The 12436-nt window shown below is 37.7% G+C and overlaps 2 protein-coding genes across 2 annotated transcripts; both read left to right on the top strand.

Moving 5' to 3' along the window:
* Positions 1-6061: 6061 nt before the first annotated feature.
* Positions 6062-7212, top strand: LOC130934604 (uncharacterized). The gene is made up of 2 exons (XM_057864161.1): positions 6062-6674; positions 7025-7212. The coding sequence occupies exons 1-2, from the start codon at positions 6062-6064 to the stop codon at positions 7210-7212; spliced, it is 801 nt and encodes a 266-aa protein (XP_057720144.1).
* Positions 7213-7269: 57 nt separating this feature from the next.
* Positions 7270-8547, top strand: LOC130934603 (uncharacterized). Its single transcript, XM_057864160.1, has one exon. It carries the CDS (start codon positions 7270-7272, stop codon positions 8545-8547), a length of 1278 nt encoding a protein of 425 aa, XP_057720143.1.
* The last annotated feature ends 3889 nt before the right edge of the window (positions 8548-12436 follow it).

Genomic DNA, 12436 nt, shown 5'->3' with positions numbered 1-12436 from the left:
TGTTTGTCACAAGTACAAACCCCTAAAATCTATAAACCGAAGTATTTAAACCTCGGGTCATCTCTCAAAGGACTTGCAGGGTAGTGTTCTTGTTATTGGTTATGAACTTGTTTATTTTGGGGTTTTAGATGAGACAATTGAATAGCAAATGGTAATGAAATTTTATTAACAAAATGGTCTTGGCAAGATTTGGTTGTCAAGGGTCCTCATCATTATTACTAGCCACAATTATGGTAGTTGCAAGGATTAATCCCACTTAATTATCCTTTAACCAAGTAGCAAAGGAAAGTCAAGTGAGTTATATCAATCCAAGTCCATAAGTCCTAGCTTTTCACTAATTGGATTAATGATGGCTAGAGTCAATGGTTATCAACTATCAATCACTTAGACACTAGTAACTCAAGAAATCCTAAATTACCTACTCAAGCCAAGAACATAAAATTCTATTCTAACATTCTCCCAAGCATTTCATCAAACACTTGGAAGGTACAAAAGAGAAGTATAGTAAATCATAACAAGAATGGATTCTACCTACAATTGAATACAAAAATATTAACAACAACAATCAAGGAACTCACAATTATCATGAATTACCTCAAATTGCATTATTGAAAGAAAACAAAAGAACAACATTAGATCCACAACAAAATGAAGAATTGAAAGAGTTAAAGTACATAACTAGAGAGAGGAAGAAGAGAATAGTAAGAATTGATAAAGGAAAAATGAATTAAAGCATGAATTAATCCTAGATCTAAGAGGAGAGATTAACCTAAACCTAATCCTAATTCTAGAGAGAAGTGAGAGCTTCTCTCTCTAGAAACTAACTCTAAAACTAATCCTAATGTGTGTAAAATGATGCTAAGTCTTGAAAGATGCCTTCCTCCTTCAATCCTTGGTCCTTTTAATGTATTTTGGTGCCAAAGTTGGTTGCACTGGGCCCCATAGCTTTCCAGAAATCGCTGGGCACGAGTTTCATTTAAAAATCACGTGCGGCCTTCGGTGCGGACGCGCACAGTACGCGTACGCATCCTTGGTCGATATTGCAATGTGCGCGCGAGTGCCTTGTGCGCGTGCGCGTCCTTGGACGAGATCAGTTCTTTGGCTTTTTGTGCTTCTCTCTACTTGCATGCTTCCTTCCTTATTCCTTTGATCCATGCCTAGCCTATTTTAACCTGAGATTACTAGCAAACACATCAAGGCATCTTATGGAATCAAGGATGAATTAAAATTATCAAAAGTAAAGGCTTAAAAAGCATGTTTTTACATTCAAGCACAAATACGGGAGAGATTACAAAACTATGCTAATTCATTGGTTAAATGTGAGAAAATGTTATCAAAATACTCTAAATTCAACACAAGATAAACTCTAAAAACGGGGTTTATCAAGTTCATACTAGAGACTCTCGTTGGTGGATCAGTTCAATAAAATTTGACACCTAACAACTGTTCATAAGTTGCCTATTAACCTATTTTATGTAACCTAAAGATAGTCCATTATACTCACTTGCAAATACACTAAATCTATAAAAGTACCCTAATTATAATCACATATGCTTATTAATTTAAAAGATAAAAATAACACTGATTTCGAAATCGATCGCTCTCGCAATGTGCCAACTTTCATTCAGACGGTTGATGTTGGGATCCCATGCGTCGGCGCGTGCCATAACGTACGGGCAACTAAAAAATATCAAGAAAACATTCAAAAAATGAGAAATGAAGGTTAAGGGGATGAAAATTAGGCTAAGAAGCGTTATGAACGAGTTGTTTTTATAAGCGCACCTCAACTTGATCTCAATTTGTATCATAACACGTTTGTATACGTAATATGTGAACTTGAGTTTGTGTCTTATTTAATTACAGTATAAATAAGATAAGTCATATTACGAAAATCGATAAAGATTATGTAAATTACTTATTTCAGTAATTAAACATTTATTTTAAAAAAAATCTAAGATATATGTGAGCTAAACTCAATAAAAATGTTACCTGTATCAACTATTATTAATACACATGTCATCTATTATCATTGAATTGAATAAAGCATCAGGTGGGGCACACATTGTGCATACATAACACTGAAATTTGTTAGTATTAGTTATTGTTCCAACTGATTTGCAGATGGAGGGAAGAAGATGGTGGCTCGACGGTGAATGGCACGGAGTTTCGGCGTACGTACGCCTGCTGACCACAAGGATGGTAGCCAAAAAGAATTATGATGTTCAAGTCAAAAGAGGTAGACGACAGAACAATCAAAAGTAAATGATAGCAGTCTTAAAAAAACACTAAATATGGATTAAAAATTTTTTAAATGAGAAAATTTATAAAATAATAAAATGAGGAATTAATTATTTTTAAATTAAGATAGTAGAATTTATATAATCACGTATGATATAGATGAACAGAACTTATAATTTTAATGATAATTAATTTATTATTTATTATTTTTTCAGCCGGCATTTGCGTTTTATTATTGCCTCCTGTAGGGAGTGGATCCTCTCCAGTGGAAAAAAAACTGGATGGTATCCAGTGGAAGATCTCACCTTTCATTGCATTCTCTTTCTCATTTATTTCTGGTCCTACTTGTAGAATTAAAGGTGGGAGATTACACTTTATTTTCTCCAGTGACAAAAAAAATGGAGAGGATCCATTTCCCCTCCTGTAACATCTTAGTGTTGCCATATAATCATGTTATGTCTAAGGCAATGCTAATAATGCATGCACATGCATGCCACATGCTAATATTGTATTATTGCTTGTAAGTATAGAGAACAGCTTGAAAATGATTCTTCATTGGCAAAAATGAAATTAGTCCACATTGTGGTTCTAGCAAAACAATTGGTCGTTGTTAATTAGTTGAGAATTATTTGATATCAGAATTTGGTTGCTGCATATATGGAGACACCGTTAGAGGTCATTGTTACTATTTGTAGTTTCTTAGAAATCTTATTAGTAATTATTCATATAATAAACTCATCGATGAACTTAATGATGTCTATTACTATTGGAGATTATATCTAGCCAAGAGTAAAGGCCTCTAATTTGAAACATTTGACTAGATATGGACTCTAATTTTTTAGTGGAGTGATAAATAAATTTTTAAAAAATTAGGTTTTAAATAAATTAATTTTTAAAGAAAAATATTAATAAAATTTTTTATAATAATAAATTTATACATTATTTTTAGATTAGTCTCTATAATTAAAATAATAAAATTTAATTTAAATATATATTATAAAAAAATTATTAATATTTTTTTAAAAATTAATATATTTAAAATATAAATTTTATAGACTTATTTGTCATTTTACTCCTAATTTTTTGTACCATGCATTTTATGTAATCCCTCGTGGTGGCATAGAAATTCTTGATGTGGTGCGACCATTGATTTATCTTCCATGGCTAGATGACTACACGATATACATTATCTTATATTTTTTTCCGTTTAGTTTGATTTTCTTTTTTATCATCTCCGTCGATCTCCTAAACTCCCATTGCTTTCCCCTCTCTTCTCTGAATTTTTTTTAATTAGTTAAATATTTTATTTACTAAAATGTGTAATATATAAAATATTTACATTTTTATATTATAGTAGTTATACATTTTGATACATAAAATAAAAAACAAATAAATATAAAAATTGAATACTCTATATCTAAAGAAAAAATATAGAAAGACAATGAAAATATTAAATAATGTGAATAATGGATATGTTGGATAGTCAATTCAATAAATATATACATGATTATGTTGATTATTCTTAATTGGATGATTATTTTTTTTATTCGATTTAATCATGCACAGTTAACAATAACTGGATATTCAATTCACTAGGTGTGTGGATGGTTATCCTAATGTTAAGGTTTATGAGGTAATTTGAGAGTGGAGTATTTTTTTTACTTTATTGAGTCAATTTTAGAGTCCATTAGTCACATTATTTAAAAAAGTTATTGTCTATCTAACAAAACCAATATTTAAAATATGTTACATCTTTATAGATATACATATTTACGATGCTGTGTATTCGGGATAAAATAAAAAAAAATTCAGTGTATCCGAGGCATGTTATGATTTGATTTTTTTATTTTATCTAATATTATTCAAATAATTTAAAAATTTAAAATTATAATTAAATAAAATTGGATAAAATAAAAATTAAACTAACATAATACGATCTGAAATGTTATATCAACGTCTCAAGTTTTGAATTGGTTTTGCACAATGCATTTAAAATGTTAAATTGTTAATTCATTTTCTTCTCCAAAATTTACTTCAATCAGAACCCTAGTAGAGAATGAACAAGAGATCATTTATTCTCTTCATTCTCTTCCTTTTTAGTCTTCGTTCTATGAGATTAAAAAAAATTTCCTCCCTAAATTTTTTTTGTGTGTCTCGTAATAGGAATTTGTAAACCTTAAGGTATTAAAACGTCACAATCTCAATGAAAGAGGAACATAACTTATACTTATGCAAGTGGTTGTGGTGACCCCTCTTCTGCGCAGAAGAATAGGAAGAAGAAGTTTGACGACAAGACGGAAAGTGTCTCATGAACTTGACACAGTGATGCTTGAGTCTGAGACAGAGTGAAATTCTGAGAGATTGTTTCTTCGTTGTTTGTTATGAGAGGTATATAATTTCTCGTTCTGTTTATGATGAGAAATGGTATGCATCTTATGTGAAAAAGCTGAAATTGTCCTCAAATTCATGAATGCAGAAGGCTGAATTGAGGTGTGATTATTTTATTTGGGGTGATGAAGTTGTTAATGCAGACTTGTTATTATGTCTTCTAGCACAGATGTATTGATCCAAAAAAGTCTTTACTTGATAGCTCTCTGGCTCATTTGACCTGGAACAATATATGTTCCAAAGACAATTCTCATCCCAGCAAATTGTCTTACATTTTGTAGGCTCTACCCTACTGAATTTGAAGCTTCTTCTTATTTGAATATTATACTTTCTCGCTATCCTCTTAAACTCATCCATGATAGCAAATTTCATCCTAAGTTTTAGATGAACTTGGCCAAAAGGTACGGTGCTGCTGAGTTTCTCTGAAGCCATACATTGTGATTAATATCATATTCATCCTCATAATCGGATGATATTGGACTATGTAAATCTTTAGATTCGTATTGATGGTAGTTAGGGTCATAGTCACTGTCATCATCTGAATCAGAAGAATCAAGCTTCACACAGTTGACCAGTGAGAGTTGACCTCTTATATGATACTCTTATGTTCTTCTGACTGTTTTTAGATTGTTAGGTGGATACTTCTACTTCATTCTGACCTTAGCTTTGTTGTGCTGGTTGAGTCCCTAGCATATAATCTATTTGCAAAGTTGAACCTACTGCATCATTAACTCCAGATTCAAGTTATGTTTGGGCTTCACTTTAGTCTTTGATTAACTTTTGGGATACATTATGGGCTTGGACTTAGGCTTCACTTTGTGGCTGGATAGTTTTAGTTGACGTTTGGGGATTGAGATTGTGGCATTGGTTGGTTTGTAGGTATAGGCTTAGAAAAAGTTACTTTTTGACTTTGGTATGCTCTTTAGTTGGTTCTGTTTTTTTTATTTCCATTGTTACTATCCATTTTTTTTGGAGTTAGATGTCTATGGGTGGCTCATTAATTTATATATGGAAAACATTTTGGTGTATTGGGTGAAAATGGAGTAACTGTGTGTATTACAAATAGATGGACGTGTCAGATGAAGGGGTAACACGCAGGGGGCGTGGTGTCTTCAACACGTGGGGGGCGTGGAGGCTAGGTGGCATGCTGTGGTTGAGCCACCTAAGCAGCACGCAGGGGGCGTGCTGAGTCATCACGCAGGGGGCGTGCTGACGTGGCAGAATTTGGTTGGCCAGGAGGTGCAGCACGTGGGGCGTGATGACTCAGCACGCAAGGGCGTTCTGACACGTGTCAAAGCGTGATTGGTTGAGGCAGGCAGCACGTGGGGGGCGTGTTAAGTGCACTGCTCTATATAAGGTAGAGCTCGAGAGTGTTTTCCATATTGAGTGAGATTTGAGTGTGTCGTGAGGATTCTTTGAGGCTGTTGTTGGTGTAATGGAGGGCACCGTAAATTTGGTGGTGTATCGCAACGGTGAGATAAGACGTAATACTCATGAGGGAGTGAGGTTTGTGTCCCAGAATCCGTTTTCATTTGTGGTTCCATGCACGATGAAGTTAATGGAACTGCAGAACGGCCTCTGTCAAAGCATGGAGAATGGTACGTTAATGAGAGTGAGCAGAATTCTGTACCAGAATCCGGTTGTGGTTTTTGGTGGTCTAATACAGTTTGATGTCATGCCGATCACTGATGAAGCGAGTATGCAGAAGATGTTTCAAATTCACCGGCAGACTCAGATGCGACACCCACAAATTGAGGTGTACGTTGATTTTGAAACTGTAGAGGCAGTGGCGGTTCAGAATGATATAGATATACATGATGATAGAGCTGCAATGTACCAAGAAATGAATAGTAACAGCGAAGATGACTTCGAAGCCACTTATGAGGCCGGCGACAAAGATGAGGATGGTAATGTGGGAGTTGAGGCAGCAGCAGAGAATGTAATGGTGGGTCTGTTGAGCAGTCAACCGATGGGCGTTCCACCTTTTATGCGTGAGTTGGATCTCGAGGCCATGCATGCCCCCAAGTTTCTGGAATATACAAACATAGGTACATGGTGACTAAATAATAATTTTTTGTTAGTTTATACGTTCGATTGAGTAATAAATTGTGTTGTCTTAACCGGACCGGACCGGACCGAACTGGCCGGTTCGACCGAAAAATCGGTGAACCAAATATTAAACTGGTCCGGTCCGTTAATTAAACCGAATAAGGAAATAAACCAATATGAATCGGCAAAACCGGAAATGAACCGATAAAAATTGGTCGAACTCGGTAAACCGGTCTAACCGAACCGCTGAAAATTAAAATAGTTGAATATTCTTAAAATGTTAGTAAAGATATGTATTTTAAATTTTAACTTTAAATTTTTTTACTATTTTTTAATTTTGTTGACATAGGCGTTGCCGATGCTGAGGACGGAGAGTTCTGGATTGGAATGGAATACAGTTCTAGAAAGTCGGTCGTCGCAGCAATTAGAAGTTTCACTATTGCTAAAGGAGTTGACTATGAGGTGTATGAGTCTGAGCCACAGACGTTCTATGCAAAATGCAAGATGTACGGGCGTGGATGTGACTGGCTTATCTGAGCTATCTTGATACGGAAAAAAGATTGTTGGGAGATACGAAGATACAACGGTAGGCACATGTGCACGATCGAAACGATTTCACAAGATCATTCCAAGTTAGACTCAGCTACAGTTGCTGATGCTATAAGGCCATTGGTCGAGATGGACCCGTCCATCAAGGTGAAATCTATAATTGCGGAAGTCCAGTCAAGGTTCAACTATACCATTAGTTACCGAAAGGCTTGGTTGGCAAAGCAGAAGTCCATAGCTAACATTTTCGGTGGTTGGGAGGATTCTTACCAAGCCTTGCCATGGTGGCTCTCGGTCATGGTGCAGAAGATACCTGGTTTAGTTGTCCAAATAGAAACACGACCACTATACAACGGGAATGAGGAGGCGCAAGGTGTAAAAATACTTCATCGTGTATTTTGGAATTTCAATCCATGTATTAGGGCATTCAGGCATTGCAAGCCCCTGGTTCAGGTTGACGGCACACACCTATACGAAAAATACAAAGGTACACTTCTAGTCGCTGTTGCACAAGATGGGAACCAGAACATGGTGCCTATCGCCTTTGCCTTAGTGGAAAGGGAGACAGCTGATACGTGGCACTTCTTTCTCAGGAATCTGCGAATGTATATTGTTAGAAAAGACGGCGTGGGTATGATCTCAGACCGATATGAGTCAATATGGGCAGCAGTAAATCATTCCGGTGGCGACTGGCAACCTCCAAGAGCATGGTGGATGTTTTGTATAAGACACATCGGCAGTAACTTCTTAAGGGCATTCAAAGTCCCTCACTTGCAAAAGCTTGTTGTCAACATAGGGTATTCAAGAATGGTGGAGGAGTACAATATCAACTATAAAAGGTTGGAAGAGCGAGGCGAGGCATATGCCAGGTGGTGCGATGCCATTGGACTCAGACATTGGGTATTGGCATTCGACGAGGGACATCGATGGGGTCATATGACAACGAACCTTGTCGAGTGCATTAACTCAGTGTTGAAGGGTGCCCGTAATCTACCTATGTTGGCGCTGGTCCGAGCAACATATTATAGGTTAAATGAACTTTTTACGCGAAAGAATGTCGAGACTCACGAACGCAAGCGTCCTGGATATACGTACTCTGCATTTGCACAACAGCGGATAGAAGCAAGTATGCAACAGGCTGGAAATATAGTTGTGCACCGCTTTGATAGACGAAATGAGGTGTTTGAGGTGCGTAAAATGACTACTGGAAAGGTGCTAGTTGTTGATCTTGCGCGACGGACGTGTGACTGTGGGCACTTTCAGGTTGAACAAATACTATGTCGCCATGTTATTGCTTGCTGTGCTAACCAGCGTCTCGATTGGTAGTTGTATGTGCATGATATGTACAAGATGATAGAGGTTCATAAAGTATATAGGTTTGAGTTCACACTTTTAGGTGATCCCGATACATGGCCTACTTATGAGGGACCCACATTGGTCGCTAATCCTGCATAGAGGCGAACGTCTAAAGGCAGGCCCAATCTGACTCGATACTTGAATGAAATGGACTCACGCGACATGCGTGGTCCTCAAATATGCCGTCTCTGTGGTGCTCAGGGTCATAGTCGGAGTAGGTGTCCTCAACGTGCTGGACCGAGTGGTGCTGATTCGTAGTTTAATATTGTCATGTTTGTATTTTTTAATTTGTATTTTGTTAGTCGATGCTTTTGAAATTAGACGTGTTTGTATTTTTCAATTGAAGTATATCCATTGATATTAAAATGGTCGCTTAACATTGTCATTAACTGATTACATAAGTTAACAAAACAAACATTAAACACGATTTACATATGTTAACAAAACAAACATTAACTGATTACATAAGTTAATAAAACAAACATTAAACACGATTTACATAAGTTAACAAACCAAACATTAAACACAATTTACATTAAGTTAACAACCAAAGCTCACTTCTTTCTAACGAACCAGTGCAGTCCCTTACGCATAATGCCCGTCTCTAACCGCGATGGAGTAGTATACCTATCAGGTGGATTTTGCTCCGTCCGTAGGTCATATGGGTGACCTCGAACTGAATCATCCACCCCCGGAGCTCTTGAACCGCCTGCCTCTATAGGAGCGGCTGACCCACCTGCATCTGTCGGAGCGGCCGACCCGCCTGCCTCTGTCGGAGCGGCCGACCCGCCTGCCTCAGCTGGAGCAGATGGATCGGGGTTGAACGTGTCAACAACTGCGTATGCCCGCTGACGCTGGATAAAACCACTATCACATGACGCACTCTCTGACGTGTGGTCGGAAGTACGACCCTGCAAACCATGTCCCATATCTACTGATGCCTTACGTGGATCAGCCGGCACTAATGGAGAAGGGATACCACTAAAATCTGACCAGCCACCCAAACCAGCGTCAGTCCAATGCTGTAGTAGCTGATCTCCGGATCCGTCGCTGGAGAAGTCAAACCAATCATGATCGGAAGGAATGGTAAGTATGGGATCATGATGCTGAGAGTGGTGGCTGTGCTGAGACTGCTGAGAGTAGTGGCTGTGCTGGGACTGCTAAGAGTGGTGGCTGTACTGAGATTGCTGAGAGTGGTGGCTGCCCTGAGTGTGATGGTTACCATGACTGTAGGCCAGTGGCTGTAGTATATAATAAGGAAACGGCTCAAACACTGCATGATGAGGTGGCTGAGGGGGAGGTGGCTGTGGATGATGAGGAACGTACTCTGTCAATCTTAACAGATGTCCGTAGGAGCGCATGTACCAATCCCGGTACTCAGCCGTCAGTAAAAAATCCTAGGTCGGAAGGGGGTGTAGGTCTCGCAGTCGGCTGTGTCGCCTGTTGGCCCACTCCACTATCCATGGCCTATGCAAAACTGTCCAGTCATGAAGCTGCACTCCGCATAGAACGATGCAATGCTGGTGACAAACCCCATTTTGACGGTTTATCTTGTATTGATTTTAGGGGATTTTATAACCTTTTACCCACATTTATTCAATGAAATAGCATGGTTTTGTATATTCTCCTTTAATTGTGCTTAAGAGTGAAAACATGCTTTTTAGGCCTTAAAATAGCTAAATTTAATTCTCCTTGATTCCATTAGATGCCTTGATATGTTTGCTAAGTGATTTCAGATTTAGAAGGCAAAGATTGGATCAAGGGAATGAAGAAAGAAGCATGAAAAGGTGGAGAACTCATGAAGAAATGAAAGAACCGGAAAGCTGTCAAGCCGACCTCTTCGCACTTAAACGACCATAACTTGAGCTACAGAGGTCCAAATGATGCGGTTCCAGTTGGGTTAGAAAGCTAACATCCGGGGCTTCGAAACGATATAAGATTTGCCATAGTTGCCACACGTATGGTGGCGCGCACGCGCATAGTATGCGCACGCGCCGTTGCTGCCACCTAGTCCACTTAAAGCAAAACGTGGCCAGCGATTTTAGAAGCCTTGTGGGCCCAATCCAACTCATTTCTAATGCTATTTAAGCCAAGGATTGAAGAGGAATCAACTTAACTTTTGACCATTAGTCATAGTTTAGTTTAGAATTAGGATTAGGATTAGGTTTAGTTCTTAGATCTAGGTTTTAATCTTTGCTTTCTTCTACTTCTACCTTTCAATTCTTTGTTGTTACATTCATTCTTCTTCCATTCTTTTGTTGTAATTTCCTTTATGTTGTTCTTGTGTTTTGGTGTAGATCTACTTTTGTTCCTTCATTTCTCTTTCAATTCAATTCAAGGTAAATCATAATAATTGTGTTCCTTTTGATTGTTATTGTTAATTCCTTTCAATAATTGTTGTTAGATTTTGTTCTTGTTGTTGATTTACTATGCTTTCATTTTATGCCTTCCAAGTGTTTGATGAAATGCTTGGTTGGATTTTAGAGTAAAGTTTTATACTCTTGGCTTGGAAAGGTAACTTAGGACCTCTTGAGTTACTAATGTCCAAGTGATTGATGATTGGGAGCCATTGACTCTAGTTCTCACTAATTGAATTAGTGGAGAGTTAGGACTTATGGACTAGGATTGATATAGCTCATTTGACTTTCCTTTACTACTAGTTAGAGGATGATTTAATGAGATTAATCCTTGCCAATTCTCATATTGTGGTTAGTGATTAGGATAGAGATCCTTAACCACCAACCCTTGCCAAGACCTTTTTAGCCATTAGTTTACTTTCTTGCCATTTACTTTCATGCTTCTTATCCCAAAACCCCAAAACACATTTCTAACCAATAACAAGACACTTTATTGTAATTCCTAGGGAGAACGACCCGAGGTTTAAATACTTCGGTTTATAGATTATAGGGGTTTGTACTTGTGACAAACAAATTTTTGCATGAAAGGATTATTGTTGGTTTAGAGACTATACTTCAACGAGATTTCATTAGTGAAATTCTAAACCGTCAAAAATCCAATCGTCAAAATGGCGCCGTTGCCGGGGAATTGCAATGGTGTTGTGTTATTGGTTATTGTATATATGTGAATATTGTGAATAGCTTGATTTTTGGATTGCTTGTTAGTTTTTGCTAGTCTTAGTGTTTTGTTTCATTATTTCTTATTAGTTTTTTTGTTTCTTATTTTCTCTTGCTACCATGAATTCTCACTTTGGCTATGAGTGTAATTACAACTATGTTGTAGGTGATGAGAACTATAATGAGAATGTGTATCAAGAATGGGATAACCAAAGGTGGGAGGAACCATATGCTTATGATCAATCCTCATGGCAAAAACCTCCACCAATGCACTATGAAGAAGAGCCATTCTATGATGCATACCAATCCAATGGCTATGGTGAATCTCCTTGTGACTTTCAAGAACCACCACCATATGCCTATGAGTCATATCCTCAGCATGAGCCTCAACCACACTCTCAAGCCTATTTCCACCAAACACCTCCATATGACCATGATTCATATCCACTACACCAACCACCTTTTGAACCATATGAGCCATACATGGAACCACAATTCCAAGATTACTACTCCCAAGAACCACCTCAATACACACCACCACCTTACCAAGAAGAACCAATTTCCTATACTGAACCCTTTCTCCAAGACAATGAACCCTCCTATCCACTCCAATCTTCAATGGATGAAACCCTTAGCCTTATACTTCAAGGGCAAGGAGAAATGCAAAGGGAGACACTAGAATTTATGGCTACTTTGACCAAGGTAGTAAGCAATTTAGTCTCCCAATATTTGGGTACTCAAGGCACTCCCATGGTTACATGTGGAGAATCAATTGAAAAGCATAG

The sequence above is a fragment of the Arachis stenosperma genome, chromosome 6 (assembly GCF_014773155.1).
Source record: "Arachis stenosperma cultivar V10309 chromosome 6, arast.V10309.gnm1.PFL2, whole genome shotgun sequence".
NCBI classification, from domain to species: Eukaryota; Viridiplantae; Streptophyta; class Magnoliopsida; order Fabales; family Fabaceae; genus Arachis; species Arachis stenosperma.
Note: the sequence above shows the minus strand (reverse complement) of the source record. Positions and strands in the feature narration are given on the sequence as shown.